The 15,775-nt window shown below is 45.1% G+C and overlaps 1 protein-coding gene across 16 annotated transcripts in view; it reads left to right on the top strand.

Annotated features, from left to right (window-relative positions):
- RAD51B (RAD51 paralog B) overlaps positions 1 to 15,775 on the top strand; it is a 794,823-nt gene that overhangs the window by 721,557 nt on the left and 57,491 nt on the right. For 5 of the 16 annotated variants that reach the window (XM_054449783.2, XM_063651716.1, XM_063651724.1 and 2 more), the window contains one exon: positions 1,422 to 4,802. The exons of 9 other annotated variants lie outside the window; for them this stretch is intronic. In XM_054449783.2, coding sequence (XP_054305758.1) covers positions 1,422 to 1,441 — 20 coding nt within the window. In that variant the 3' untranslated portion in view covers positions 1,442 to 4,802. Of the gene's footprint in view, positions 1 to 1,421; positions 4,803 to 5,490; positions 6,285 to 15,775 lie in introns of those variants that run through there. 2 more of the 16 variants (XM_063651722.1, XM_063651715.1) reach the window with 2 other exon arrangements.

Consider the following 15,775-nt stretch of genomic DNA (forward strand, 5'->3'; position numbering starts at 1 on the left):
TGGGGCTGAGGAGGATCAGCCTGCCCTGGGTGGGGCTGGGCCAGTGTTTTCTAATTGGCCACAGTTCCCACCTGTTTCCCTTCTCTCATTTCGGTGACCTCTGATCTCTCTGGCCCCTTAGGGCATTTGAGTTTGTCACCCTTGATTTACATCCTTCTTTAGATATGTCTTTTCTATATAAAGTCACCATGCCATCACATTTAACACATTGTTTTTGCCTCTTTTCTACAACTTCCCTCAAAGAAAGTTTTTTTCCCCATTAGCTAAGTGTAAATCCCTACATTTTAGTATGGATAAATGCCTATAATTTTGCCATCTTTTTCCCTAACTTCTGAATCTTGGGAAATCATTAAAACAACAGCTAGGAACTTCAAGAGAGCAGTCTCTCTCCACAGGGATCCCCCCCTTTCTCCATGCCATGCGAACTGGAAACCCAGTGCAATGGATTTTCTCACTTTGACCCCAGTGAGGGAGAGAGATTTTTGATAACTGACAAAGAGCTTTTGTTCAGGTTTGCAACAGGATGGATCAGTCAGCCCCACCTCATGGCCCCATGCTTCTTCCAGGTTCATCTTCCCCTTCTGCCCCAGAAAAGCCCCAGCCACAGCCTCCTTGCCTCCAGGTCGCCAGCACTCCACCCCCTCCTCCTCCTGCCTCTCAGTCTGGAAAACAGCTTTGCACGTTAACCTCCAGGGGCATTCACTGGGTTTCCAGAGGGGTCCCCAGCCCCACAGGCTGCCAAAATAGGCTCTTTACACTCCATAGATGGGAGAGAAAAATCTGCTTGTTCGGTTGCAACTGTCAAGCAAAGGACGTGCTGAGCTCAGATAGAAATAGCAGCAGGGTCAGGGCAGGGCAAGGCCCCAGCATTTCATTAGCTCGGCCCAGCTAAGGGTGATTGAATGCACACAGTGCAGCACAGAAAAATGGGGCCATGGAGGGCAGCCACACAGTGCAGCACAGAAAAATCATTCTTTGGCCGCTGTCAGCTGGCTGAATGGGACTTAATTATTGGGATAATGAGAACTGATTTTCATTGTTTTAATTTTGGGGAAGGGGTGAGAAAGAAGGGACTTTTCTTCCTCATCTGGGTGAAAGAATGCTAAACTGTGGCCTCTAACGGGCCCATATCCTCCAGGCTGCTGTTGGCTCCGGTGTTTGCTGTTCTTTATCAGTGCTGTAAGAGAGTGTTAGGATGATCATCTATGTCAGTGTCTCCTTTAGGGCCTATAAACCTGGCAGGATGTGTCCTCAGAAGAGCATTTCTGTGCTGGCATCCACTGTGAGCAGCTGTACCAAAGCATTAGAGGGACAGAGAGAAGCCACTGGATAGAGCTGCCTGTGCTCAGCCCCTTCCAAATGCCTCCAGGACATGAGGGAATCCTACCCTGCTCCTTTTTTTTTTTTTTTTTTAAATACAGGATCTAGAGAATTCAAATGATCTGCTCGGGGCAAACATAGGATCGTCTGAGTTCCTTGCACCCTGTTCAAGGTTCAGGAGCCTGGGACTGTACTGCCGACCACACCACAACACTGCTGGATCATCAGACCTCTTCTAGCTACAAATCCTTGACAACTGAGATAAGCTCCACTTACATGAACCCTGAAAGTCATTACATATGACTTATTCAGCCCTCCCTTATTCAATTTGATTCACTTGCCACCTTCCCAAGATCTTACTCTTCGTGTGGAAATGAGAGACTTATTTATTATTCAGCTTGTTCCCTCATTTCTCTATGTAACATGTACTACTAGTGGGATCATCAAACAATAAGTATTTGCAAAACTGGGCTTAGCGTCATTCTAGGTGCTATGCAAATATATAATGACACCCCCCAACCCAAAGAAAGTCAGCTGGGGAGACCTGAAACAATTAGAGAAACAGACAAGGGGACCTTAATTGAATGTGAATCTCTCTAGCCAACCAGAAGAAAGAGAGGGTGGGTTTAGGGGTAGTGAGGGACACTTTGTGAAGAAATGACAGCTTGTGAGGACTCCAAGGTTGAGTAGAATTTCAACAAAGAGCAAAGAATGGAATTGGATTGTGTGTTCAAGAGAAGGAAACAGACATTATTGGAATAAAGATTCCATGTAGGGAAGAAGGTTGAGTTAAGAGCGGGGCCAGATGACGTGAAGTTTAGAAAGACAGGCAGGGCATGCTTTCTTCACCCACAACTATAATACATCTTTGACCATAAAAAGTGGTTGTTATTGCTATCATTTGTTTTTGTTTTCACTTTGCCCCTTCAAGTTCTTGAAAAAGATAGGCAGAAAAGAAGAGGGTATGCCCTCATTCATGGAGCACAGAGAAGGAAGCCCTCTGTGATGTTTCCAGATGTGTAGGTTTAGGCTCTAGACCAGTGCTGGTGCCTTCCTGGGACTGCCCAAGCCAATCCCCAGGGAGAGGCTGCAGATCCTGTCTCTGCTCAGCTCCGTTCAGGCTCCTCTTTTCTTGAAGATTTGACAGATATTGGTTAAGTTCTTCAAATCTGACAACTGGGTTCTTTGTGGCAAAGAATAGGTGGCTAAGGAGAACTGGCTCTAACAGGCTAATAGCCTACCTGGCCCCTTTCCAGCAGGAGAAATGCCGTAGTCCTTCCCAGAAGCCACATCTTATATGCACAGTCCTCACAGAGTGTGTCTGTGCATCAGAATCAATTAATCATGCCTGTCAGGAGGGGGACTGGCCCCTCTGGCTGAAACAGTGGAAGGAGCCCTCGTGATTGAAGACCCCTTTGCCTTGGAAACTCATGCAGGTCAGAGGGGAAAGTTGAGTCTAGATGGCATGCAGTATTCCTTGGGTATGTTTTCTCATCCCTGAAATTTGCCCATGTCACCCAACTAACTGCTTGTAGCAAAGCTGTATTGTCAGTGCAATCCTTTGGGGCCTTGTTTGGGCCTGAAGAAGCCATTCACTTCTTAAAGAAGAAAGAGCTGGCAAAGTGGAATTTGTAGTAATAGCTGTTAGTATTTACAACTTTTGTTTCAAGATCTTCGGGCACTTAAAAATGGCTTTAAATGGCCACTCTGCAAGAGTCTATCTTTTACATGGCAGCCTGTGAGATCTTTCTCAAAACAAGCCTCATCTCATCTCCTCTTTTATTGAGATCCCCATTGGTCCTCTATTTTGTATAGAAGTGGTTCCAAAACTTTTTTGATTTAACACCCCATCAGTAAACAATTTTGAATAGGTACTCCCAATATACATATATTTCTTTTTATATTATACACATGTATTACTTTCCTAATATATTATGTACATTATGAAACATACACAAAAGTAATTTTTTAAAGACTGAGATAAAGATGAAGTAAGCAATAGTTTAAAATGTCTTGTCAATTATGATGGCTTCATACTGTCATTAGCTAATATGTCAAAGCACAATAAATATGTCAGGGGAGTTCCATCACAAATGATAGTTCATTTATATCATTTGAATGATATAAATCCTTATATCTAATAGTTTTCATGGAAATTTCTAACTGTTTTGGCTTGACTTCTTGTTACATGCAAATATTTGGTCATTGTCTTCACTTTGTAATATGGCTGAAGAAAACTTGTTCTAAGGACAGTGTCAATGCTATTATTCTTATTATTTACTTGTGCTTATATACTAATATTATCTTTGATCCATTGTTTCCATGCAGGAATATTTTAATCCACTTGTCCATTTTGTGTGTGTTAGGTTAAATTTGATAATATCCATAATCCAATGAGTCAGGAATGTGCAAGCTATAGTGATTCATATGTCATTGAAAGCCCCAGGGGAGTGAGGACTGAGGACACCATTGGCCCCCTCTGCAATGTGCAGGTCCTAATCTTGCCACAGGATAGCTCGTGAACAATTCATGACACATAACAATGGCTGTGAGGAGCCCATTGTCAATATTTATATCAAATATTATAAGACTGTGTTTTTTATTTCCTAGAAAAAAATAAGTTCAAATTCTAGTACTTTCTGACTACTAAATTCTAATGGATCATCTTGTGTATCTCTGGGGCATGCATCCTATTTGGAGACCAAATGTCTACAGGATGGATTTCAAACCCATTAGCCTTGACTTACAGGGTCCTTCTCTGTCCAAACTCAGCCCATCTTTCCAGCCTCATCTCCCATTGTTCCCTGTCTTATATCGAGGAGACATTCCATTGCTTTTTAAATATGAAATATTCTTTAATAACTCCATTCTTTTGTGCTTACTCTTCCAGCCAACTGGAATGCCTTTCTCCCATTCTCTAACCCAAGTTAAATCTTTGTAAGATTTCTGATTCCCTTAGAGCAGAGGTCAGCAACCTTTCTGCAAAAGGCCAGTGGTAAATATTTCAAGCTTTGCAAGACATATTATCTCTGCCAACTACTCAGTTTTATCATTGTAGTTCAAAAACAGCCATAGGCAATATGTAAACAAATAAGCATGGTTGTGTTCTAAAAAAAATTTCTTTACCAAAATAGGTAGTGGGCTGGTTGGTCCTTGGGCTGTAGTTTGCCAACCCCTGCCTTAGAGAACCTGTCACTCTTCTACTACTGCCATCCTAGCTTTTTCTCCATGATTATCTGTTTACAAGCACAGTTTGCCAAAATACTAAATTCTTTGAAGTCAACACTTTTATTCCTATTCCCTAAAAGCTAGAAATCTGGAACTAGAAATGATTCAATAAAGACATATTATTGAATATCAAGAATTATCATTATGTTCCTGGTGGAAGAAAGTGGAGAAAAATTCTTCGGTTGGGTACAAGATTAAATGGCTTACTTCTAAGATTTATCTAAAATAAAAGATTATATAAAAATACAAATTAATGAGATGGAAGGATTTGTCTTGAGTTGGAACTAGGTCTTCTAAAAGGGCAGTCATCAGTGTCCTGCTCTTCTGATCACCCACGTTCATATTCCTGCCACATTGTTTTCGCCCACAGCTTCGATGAGACCTAGAGAATCACTTCCTTTTCAACCACACAGCCACCGCTGGGGCCAACCACTCCCTACATTTGTATAATGCTGTATGGTTTTCAAAGCAAGTAGCACAATTCCTATTTTGTAGATAAGGCAATTGAGGCATATTAAATGACTTGCCCTATGAATGATATAACTGGGACTTCTGATTCCTAATTTAGGACTCTTTTTGTTACACCAGGCAGCCTCTCAGGAAATTAGAACAAAAAAATGACATATTGCAAAATTAAGTCAAAGAATAAATTAACCCCATTTGAAAGTCCAAGGAGACCTTCAGACAAATGTGTATCAGAATTTCAATGGTATTTGGTGGAGTTGGCCTAATGGAAGTGTGCACACCCTGCCAACTTTGCATAAGATACATAAATCTCAAAATTAATTTAACTAACTTTCATTTATCTTGGAAACACAAAAATTTAGACTAGAACTTGGCAGGAATAAAGAGATTTACACCAAGCCTGCATCTCCACTACTCTTGTAAACTGTTTCATGAACCCCAGTGTTGAAGACCTCACTGTTTTGTTTGACTGTGCAGGCCGCCTACGCATACTTGCTGCTGGAGGAAGGTTAATACTGACTCAGAAGCAAGAGGACCACTGACTGAATCACCACCACTTACTACAGTCCTCTGCTCTGTGTTCCTTGGAAATCTCTTGCCTCAGCTTGGGCTTAACCCAACCCACTTAGAAGGAGAGAACAATTTTACAGCCCCACATGGAGTGACTCCAACCCAGTCGTATCTGTTTCCAAGTGATCTGACGCAGCAAGCAGATTGTATTTCCTTTGGAGGCTTGGCTGAGAATTGTTGGGTTGGCGACACTGAACCAGAGTGAATAAAATAAGACTGTCAAGAAAAATCTGAAATGGCCCCTAAAGAGATAGGACTAATGAAATGCTCAGGTCAGGGGTGGGGTGCTTTCTGGGCAGACTGAAAAAAGAAAGGAGGACTAGGTGACCATGTGTGAAATTCAAGAGTCAACAATGATCTAGGTAAGCCAGGCAGATTGGCACATGCCCAGTACTTTTCTGAGAGCAGGCATCAAGCCTAAAAAAATGCACAAAATCTACCTCTTATTTTTATTCTTACCTTTAATCAGATTTTTTATTGAAGTTTTTTCATGGTTGGTTACCTATCCACCTTCCTCCCATCCTGCCAAAGAAGGCAGGGACTCCGAATGCATTTGCCAAAAACCAACAGACCCCTGTGTTCAATTATTGTGGGCTTAGGGAATAGTGATTAAGGAGTTCCAGGGACGGGATGTGGGAGCAGCAAAGGAGTTAGGTTTCACTTAAGGTCCTTGGGAATAAATAAATATTCTGTCACTAGGATGAATGGGGTTGGTTCTTCACAGATCATGTAAAGGGACAAGCTTAGCCCTAGAACCAACTCATGATCCAGATGAGTTTCTATTCAGATGGATAAGGGCATATCTTTGAGCACCAGATTTCATGGGCACATATCTGGTTCATTATTCTTTGCTTTGCGTATGCAAAATTATTTTCAAAGGCAAAGACACTGGGACAAAGTTGGGCTCTTTGAGGCTGTTCCTTGAGCAAAGAGGTGTCTGCCTCTGGCTGCCCACTTGGCAGTGGATATCTTCATGCTTCTTTTTTCCACCCAAATATTATGGCCACTGGAGTATTTGTAGGAAACAGTCTTAAAAAAGACAACACTCACTTCCCCTTGCTTCAGGCTCTTCACAGTCAACTCCACTGGCATGTTTCAGGCACCTGCTGTGTGCCAGGCATTTTTTTTCAGAATGGAACAATATTGCCCTTGTCCTTAATGCCTTAACTGTCTAGCAGGAAAGACATTATTATGAGTACCTGGGGCAGAAACAGTGTGAGAAACATTTTGGAGACCCAAAGGAAGGGGCCATTGTAAAGAAGTTTCACCAGAGTAGAGGTAAGACAGGGGAGAGGGCATGCCTATAGATACCTATCCATCATTCGCTTGTCCACACACTGATTTTCCTAAATATTCATTATCTGCTTGTTATTTGCCAAGAGTGAAGGGCTTGGGATTCACAGATGAATAGGACATGGAACACAGAGTAGGGGGTTGGGCAGAAGAAGGTAGTGGTGGGAGAGGGAGTTGAAAAATAGATTGGGCCACATTAGTAAGACTTTTGCTTGCCAAGTTGAGTCTGAACTTTGTTCTGTAGGTAATGAGGAGCCTCTGAAGGTCTTTCTACAAGGGGTGGCACAGATACCCGCCCCGCCCCATTATTTCCTACCCTGCAACTTAGAAGTATTTTATTCATGTATCTGTTTTTTAGCTTGTTTCTTGTTTGATTCCCTAACTGGGATGTGAGTTCCACGAGGACAGGGACCCTACTGTATCCACCACTGTATTCCCAGTTCTGGGCACAAAGTCTGGCACACAGTGGGTCACCAGCAAATATTTTACTTACTGAATAATCAGATCTGTGTTTAGACAGTTGTCTCCAGTTGATACCGTGGAGGGAGATCCAAGGTTGGGAGATCCTGGAGGAAGGACTTGTAGCAGCAGAGAGGTGCTGAGAACCTAATCCGGGGCCATGGTGGCATAGACGGGACGGTGAGAGATTTAGAGGACTCATCAGAGTTAACATTGTCAGGCCTTGGTCAGGGAGAGGGAGGGTCCAGAGGTTTCCATGTGGATGTCTGAGTAGCTGGTGATATCACTGACTGAGAGAGAGGAGACAGGGTAGGAACCTTCAGGTGAAGAGGGGCTTGTCATGGGAAACAAGGGAGCATAGATAGTGAGATCAGTCTTGGACGTGTGTGATTTGAGACAACCATAGAATGTTCAACTAGAGATTTCCAGTAGACAATTGGAAATATATGTGGGCAATTCTGGAAGATAGCTGGAGCTGAGGTCACAGGCTTTTGGTGATAAACGAAGCCAACGAAGAGTAAAGTCACTCAAGGAGAGCAAACAGAGTTGGAAGAAAAAATAGAAGCCCCCAAACTGGAGGAATACCATTGGAGGGTGGGAAAGAGGAGCCGGGGAGAGGAGACAGAGGTGTGCTCCGAGAGGTGGGAGGAGAAGAGAAGAGGACTTCTGGCTACTGTGGGACAGCATGGGCCCTACCTTGGACAGGGCAGAGGTCAGTGGGAATGGGAGCTGTTATCTCGGGCGACCAACTTCACTCAGTTCTTACCATGTTAATGTTAATGGCAAACTCTTGGCAATTCTGGGCAAGTAAGAAGAGCAGAAACACCTCTGCAGTTTATCAGGACTTTCTCCTTCTAGCACACCCTGAGGGTGAGGCCAGAATTAGTCATGTGCTGAATGGTATGCCTATTTCATGATGTCCTCAGCTTGGAAACATTTTTTTTGTGCAACTCCAACTCAAGCACCAGCAAATCCAGCCTCTCCTCACCTCCTGTTACAAATGGCTGTCATGGACTAGATCGGTGCCTAACAAACAGCCCACACTTTGGGATCTGGGTTCAGGTTCTGGCAGGACTAGTGCAGGTGGCTTCTGGCTCTAAATCTCTCAGAGGAGACGTCTTCTTCTGGGGGCTGGTTCACACGTGAGTGCTGATCGTGACCTTGTGTCGGGATTAACCTCCTTTCTCAGCATCTCCTGCTACATTCCATCTGTTTCTAAAGACACCTCATTCTGCCTTCCTTCCAGCCACCCACTGTTACCTTTAACTTCCTGTTGGCTCGTACAGGCCAGTGACTTTATTCAAGTCACTGAACATTTTGGGGAAATGAAATGAAAACATAAAGAGAAGCCAGTCCACAAAACAGCTCAAAAATGGAGATGCTCTGGCTGAAGGAAGGAGTGTTGGGGTCCAGGAGCCCCACTCACTGCTCAGCACCCGGGAGCATCATGGAATCTATGGTGAACCTCCGGGGCAGGAGACACAGCACTGGCCTTAGAGTCCGCAAGCCCGGGTTCCTTGGCCCCTGTCTCTTTCCCTCTCTCTGTTGTCTGTAGCTCCCTCCTAGCTCTGAAACTCCGAGTACAAGTGAGCAGGTCATGAGTCACCAAGCCTCTTTTCCTGGGCGTTTTTCCTTCTGGGGAGAGAACAGCCAGGCTTGGACAAAAAGTGTTGGGACACACTGAAGCAGAACACACTCCCTGTCATTCCTGGCCTCAGTCTCCTCCAGAACGAAAGCACCCAGACCTGCAGGCCTTTTTTAGGAATGAAGTCACTGGTCTGTGTAGGTTGACAGAGCGTCCATGGAAAAGGCTGCTTGGGAAGGAAACTCACAAGGCATGGGTATCCCCACTGGAAGAATCCAGAGCAAAACCCTTCTGGAAATCCCCCACCCCACATACACACGAGGAAACTCCATGGAAGGCATCCTGTCTTGGAGGCCTCAGTGGGTTCCTCCTGGAGAGTTTAAGGGGAGGGAGGCAGAGGAGGAAGGAGAGAAACCTAAAGTCAGCAGGATATTCTCATGTTCTCTCTCTGTTAATTGCCTCCTCTCACTCTTTTTCTAAGAAGGCTGAGATACCGAGGCTTCCTCACCCACCACCCCTTCCTCTACCTCCCCTTAGTGCTGGGTGAGTTCATCCATCAGGACCCCTGCCTGGGACTGTCCTCACTCTCCTGCTGTGTCTCACTCGCCCCCAGGGCCCATCCCAGCCCAGCCCAGCCCTGCCCAGCCCAGCCGGCTGTATGCTTCCACCCAGGCTCCCACTCAGGCTCGTGCGTCACCGCTATTCATCTTGTTTAGTGCTTGGCTTGGCTGCAGATGCTGTAAATATGGTAATTTTAGACTCCCTGATTGGAAAGAATTGCAGAGCGGGTTGTGGGGGAGGAGGGCAGTTTGATTTACTCCTCAGGAGCTGGTTCCGAGATGGCTCTCCACTCTCTGTGCACGCCTCATCTCCAAGCTGTGCCCCATTGGGCCCCACACTTAGTGTTGAGTCCTGACTTCTTGGGGTCTTGGGAGAAATGAGAGGGACAGAGTGGATGTCTCTGGGTTCTGGGCCTGAAGAATTGCTGGTTAGCACAGAGCATCACATGCAAGGAGGCCGGAAGTGTAGTCAGTGATACGCAGGGTGGGGGTCCTGACACTGCTAAGACAATGCCCAAGGCTGATGACCCAGGATTATCCCCCCACCCAGGGCACACTGGGGATGAAGCGGGGGCTGCCCGAGGCCTCTGACCCCTTCTGAGCTCTCTCCCTTTTCTCTTCTCCTTTCTTTCCTGACCTTCCTCCATGGGGGGCCATCAGTCCCCAGGGCCTTCTGCCAGGCACTCACAGAGTTGTCAGCAAATCCCTCCTCCCACCCCTTTGTTGAATAAAGACCTAATTTGCATTTGATTACAGGACCCCTGAGTGGGTAGGGGTGTATTCAGATCCCCAGGGAGTGACTGTGAGGCTGGCATTTCAGGCCCTGGGAGTCAGGGTGGGAGCTGAGGGTTTTGAGCCCAAGGAGTAGGTCAGGTTCTTCAAAAGCCACCAGATAGTCTCCCAGCTGTCTGTCTTATCTCCTCAGGACAACTCTAACTCCAAGGCTGGTGACTGAGTCAGACTTGGAACATCCCCGTTTTTGAGCCACAGTCTGTAGTCACAGAATGTTCCAGGGGGAGGGTTGGGGGGAGAAAAGGAGGGCACAGCTGACATTTCTTTGAGCCCCAAACTTCATTTGACCAATGAGGAGTGGCTTGCACCAAATCATCGGTGCAGCTAACCACAAGAATGTTAGCTCTTTTCTGGTGCTTCTTCCATGCCCTGGACACGTTTTTATAGAAAGATCCAGACGAAGGGAAAAAGAAGTCTGATAGGTATTTCTTTTTACTAAGTCCTGTGGGAAGCTACAAGTGGAATCCTGCCACTCTCTGCTGACTGATGGTGAGCTTAAGTTTGGTGACAGGAAACTTGCCATCTACAAGGCAGGCTCTTAAAACTTCGGTCAGCTCTGACCGTTGTCTAATAATTCTTCATTGCTGCAAGTTTTCCAGCTGTTCCCTCACATCTGTTTTAGTGGTGGTGGAGGATTCGGGGACTCAGAAGGAGGGCGTAGATTGTCCTGCTACAGAAAAAGAACTAGCAGGACTCCTCTGAGGGAGCAACATGGAGAGACTTTCTCACCCCTCTGCAGACAGGCTCTGCCCGCTTTCACTCACTGGAGTGCTCACTTCCTGTACACATGGTGCGCCGTGCTCCCTCCTGGCCCATGAGGTGCCAGTCACCACACACTTGGATTTGTTTACTTTTCCTCCTGGAAATGTGGACACGAGGGCATTATACTCACTTTTCAAAGCAAAGGATTCTTTCCTGGAGGAGTTAATAGTCCTTAGGTGTAAGTACCCCTCCAATGGTTGTATAGCAGTTGTCTGTTGGGGGACCTTAAGTGATTATTCATGGAATCTTTCATGCTAAAGATGCATTGCAGCGAAACGTCATTGGTTTGGACCAAATCCAGTTATGGTCTGAAGAACCTCAGGTATGGGACATCCCCAGCAAAGCAGTCTTATTACTCTTTATCCTGCAGAGTCACAGCTTACAGAATCTTCCCTAGGAGAGGTGTGCCTGGTGTACTTTTAAAAATAGATGCGCCTCTTGTGTAAACAGCATTTTGCCTGTTGGAATGTAAATGAATGTTGTTGGAGTGCTTGGAGACAGTTTGTTCTTTTAGTGGATTAGCAATTTCCCCTGCAAATGTTGTTTCACGATATTTGCTAAGCACATCCTTCCTTCGTATGCAATATGGAATTCCATATCAACCAGCCTAGATGGGTGAAAACTCTGGAAGTTCTGCTGTACCCAATCCATCAATAACCCTAGCAGTGATCTGTGTTCTGGAAAGGCAGGGGTGAGGGATGAGTCCAGGTTTTCTAGAGACATTGAGAAATAACAGCAAATTTGCCAGAGAAGGAGTTGCTTCCAAAAATTTAAAAAATAGTTAAAGAGAGGCATTTATAACCCTGAGGAGTAGTTGACAGAGAAAACAAACATGCCAGTGAATGAACAACCTAGCAGAGGGTGGAGAAAGCAAGCCAGAATAGCGTGGAGGGGGTACAAAAGTTTCAAATTATCTTCCCTATATAAAAGTCCCATGATCCCCCAGGCAGTCAGTTTTAACTGCATACCCCAGCACTCCCAAATTCCATTCTTCTGGAGGCCTGGCAAAGCACCTCCTCAGCACTCCCTACCCAGTCCCAGGCCTCAGGCGTGCTCTCCCCACATGGCTACTGTCCCCATCTCCACTTCCACATCATCCTTGGATCCTAGATCACTGTCCCTACAGCTCACTTCCTTGTTTCCACTCCCTGTCCACACATTAAATATCCATGCTCTGGCCTGGCAGTCAGCAGCCCCATGATCTGGCTCCAGGATCCCTTCAGCCCCAAGTCGCGTCCCTCGCAGGTTTGATGCCGAAGCAGCAGATTTCTCCCCGACAGAGGCCTCAGAGAGTGCCTGGCTGTGATAAGCACGTGTTACTGTGATTTTGTCATCTGTCTCCTTGCTTTTGCTTAGGCTGTTCCCCTGCCTTCCTCTCTGCCTGGCAGGATTCCCCCCTTCCCAAGAAGTGCCTGCTTCTGGTCTCCAGTAAGTGTCTGACGTCAGTCATATTCTTAAATCTGACCAGCTCACAGTATTTACATCTAGGATTTCTCTCTTTTTCTAGAATGAAAACACCTCCAGGTCCAGGGCTTTCTCTCACACTTATTTACAACCCCTCAGCACGTAGCACAGAGTGCTATACACAGCAGATGCTTATTTTAGATTGTGATATCCTTAATAATTATAATAGCTCTGCTTTATTAATCATTTTCCAGGTGCAGGCACTGGGGGTCTCTCCCCAGATGCATCTTCAGCACAAACCAAAGAGTGTTACCATCAGGTCCATTTTATGGAGGAGGAAAGTGAGGTTCAGAGTATTTTCACTTGCCAAGAGCGTAGGTAATAAATGACAGAGCTGCGATTTGAACCCATATTTGTCCCCTCTAGGACTTGCATTTGAATTCATAAGGGTGCTGTTCTATTACTCTCATGAAGACAGGGAGCATGTCTTTACCTAAGGCAGGGTTGCAAGTGGAGACTGAAGGCCAGATCTGGCCCATAGATATGTTTTGTTTGGCCCATTCTGTGTGTGTTTGTTTGTTTCTTTAATCAGGAAATTTTACATCCACATCTAGATTTCTGGCTTTGCTGGGAAGCCCGGGAGATACAGTAACCCTGGATTTAAGCGTAGTGATGCTGGCCAGTGCTCGAAACAGCTGTCCCCACTTCACCACAGCCTCTGCTTGCCTGGCCTGGGGGTAGAGGAGCATTAGAGTTTGCATCTTCCACACTGTACTGTCTGGTTCCATGTTTCACCTCCCAGGCATTGGGATTGGGGTGGGTCCATTCTTGGTTATATAGGACTGCCCCATATATTGCAGGGTGTGTGGCAACCCTGGCCCTCACCCGCTAAATCAACAGCACCTTTCCTTCAGTCATGTTGACAATCAAAAACTCCCCCAAACATTTGCAAAGCCCCTAGTGAGGGATGCTGCCCCATTCCCGTTTGAGACACAATGGCAGATAACCCCTTGTCTCACCAGTGGTGGCACACAGTAGGGCCTCCACTAAATAGATTTAAAAGACCTAAAATGCAACATCCATTACCAAATAGTTCCTTCCCATGTTAAAAGTTCCCATGAAAGGAGAAGCAGAAAAATGCAATAATCACAGTATTTTTTAAAAAATAAATTATCTGGAGCAAATTTAGTGCATTCCCTTAAACACCTGTCCCATGATGGAAAAAAAAAAAAGTTAGTGATAACACGTTTCTGTGGAGGCATTTCCATTCTCCACGCCTCAGTTCCCACTGTAATGTTAATTGGTTATGGTTTTCCTTGCTTCTAGTCCTTACATGTGCAGCTGTCAACCAGGCACCACCCCAGGAAACGCTGCATTTAAAGGGATAAGTAAGAGGAACTGAATCACATGCAGCTTTTCTAAGAAGAAATGGTATTGTTAATATTTTTGCTTGTTGTTCTAATTATAAAAATACTATGTGCTTATAGTAGAAATTTCAGAGTAAAGTACTAAAAATAAGTAAAAATCCCTCATACTCTCATCATCAGAAGATAATCACTGTTTTTATTTTTATATATTTCCTTCCAGTCTTTCTTCCCCTATCACACATATTTGTGTTTGTTGTTGCTGATTTCATTTTGCTTCTAAGAAAATTGGGATTGTACTATTGACAAAGCCCTCCTTGCCACTGCATGGCTGTACCATGATCAGTTTAGCCAGTCCCCTTTCGTTGAACATATGGTAGCTTCCCAGTTTATGCTGTGATCAACAGGACAGCAATCACCTTCTTTATTCATAAATTTTTTGGGATCACCTGGATTATTTCTATAGAAAGAGTAATATGGTAAGCAGTGTAGAAAGAAACCATCCTCTCCACAAGAGAGACGTTATTGGCTCTGGCCCTAGAAGAGATGGGCAGAGCCAAGGGTAGACTGAGGTCTGGTTAAGGAATTTCCAGGCAGGAAGAAGTTTATGTTGTTGAGCTGGCTCCTCTAGTGCAGCTGAAGACAAGCCATCTGCTGCGAGCAAAGGGAGGCGAGGTGGGGCTGGGGACTTGGGGAGGGTGGAGTTGGTTTGGAGCTCCCAGAGCAGGAAGCAAACAAGGGCTTAACCAAAGGATGAAAATTGTTTGGCAGCATTGAGCGCCTAGGTCACACTGTATGATTTAGGAATAGAGGCCATTAGCACAGACGTGCAGCTCTCTCCAGTGAGGCAGAGAGACAAAAGCAGAGGTGGGGTGGAGGTGGGGGGTGGAGGGTAGGGATAGTAGGATCATCTCAGGTTTGGGAAATGGCCTGACAGATCCAGCCAAAGGTCAGAGGGGCTGGTGAGAGCCTCATGAAATCTTTTCCCACCCAAAATAATAAGATAACCATAACACATAAGTAAAAATCGTCTCTGCAACCTAGCAAACAGAGCTAAGAAATGAGCTTTGTCTACTAAAATGGCTTTACAGACCCAACACGAGCTGACATAGACCCTGTGTTACTTTTATGGTATAATAATAACAACAATGAACACTTTCTATAGCAGAACACAGTTACAGAGTGCTTTATACAATACATGAGTCCAATCTCATAGGGTATTACTAAGTGGGTCCCCCATTTTCAAAGGAGAAAACTGAGGCTTAGAAAGGGTGATGATATGTATAAGTGTAAATAGGTAGTTGACTGTAGAGTCAGGCTTCAGACCAGCTCCAAGGACAGATTTGTGATAATTAATCTATTAATGTGACCATCTCTTCTGTCCTTGCAAGATGGCTTTTGTTGGAAAACAAAAGTCTCAAAACAAGAGTCACACCTGTGACCTTGACCTCCTAAGCAAGACAATTAACCAAGCAAGCTAGCAGGAAAAGCCAGTTCTTCCTAAGTGTAAAGAGTGGTCTCAATGTCCTACCTACCAGGCTGGTCTCCTTGCCGTTCTTTGAACAGACCTCACACAGTCCTCCTGCCGGAGGTTTCCCTTGGTGAGTGGTTTCTACACCTGGACTCCTCTCTCCCACGTGCCAACACAGCTGATTCTCTAACCTCTTCAAGTCTTTGCTTCAATGTCACCTTCCCAGTGGTGCCTTCCCTGGCTCCTCTACCTTAATGGCACCCCCCACCCCACTGCCAACTCCCTCCACCAGCACTTCTTGTCTTCCTTTCCTGCTCTTTATTTTCTTCCATAGCATTTATCACCTTCTAATATACTAGTATTTCATTCATTTTCTTGTTTCTTTTTGTTTTCTCCACCATAATGTCAGTGTGACTGTGCAGAATTTTTGTCTGTTTTGTTCCCTGCTGTTTCCCCATGCCTAGAAGATGTCCAGAATATAGTAGGTACTTAAAAAGTAATT

The sequence above is a fragment of the Pongo pygmaeus genome, chromosome 15 (assembly GCF_028885625.2).
Source record: "Pongo pygmaeus isolate AG05252 chromosome 15, NHGRI_mPonPyg2-v2.0_pri, whole genome shotgun sequence".
Taxonomy (NCBI): Eukaryota; Metazoa; Chordata; class Mammalia; order Primates; family Hominidae; genus Pongo; species Pongo pygmaeus.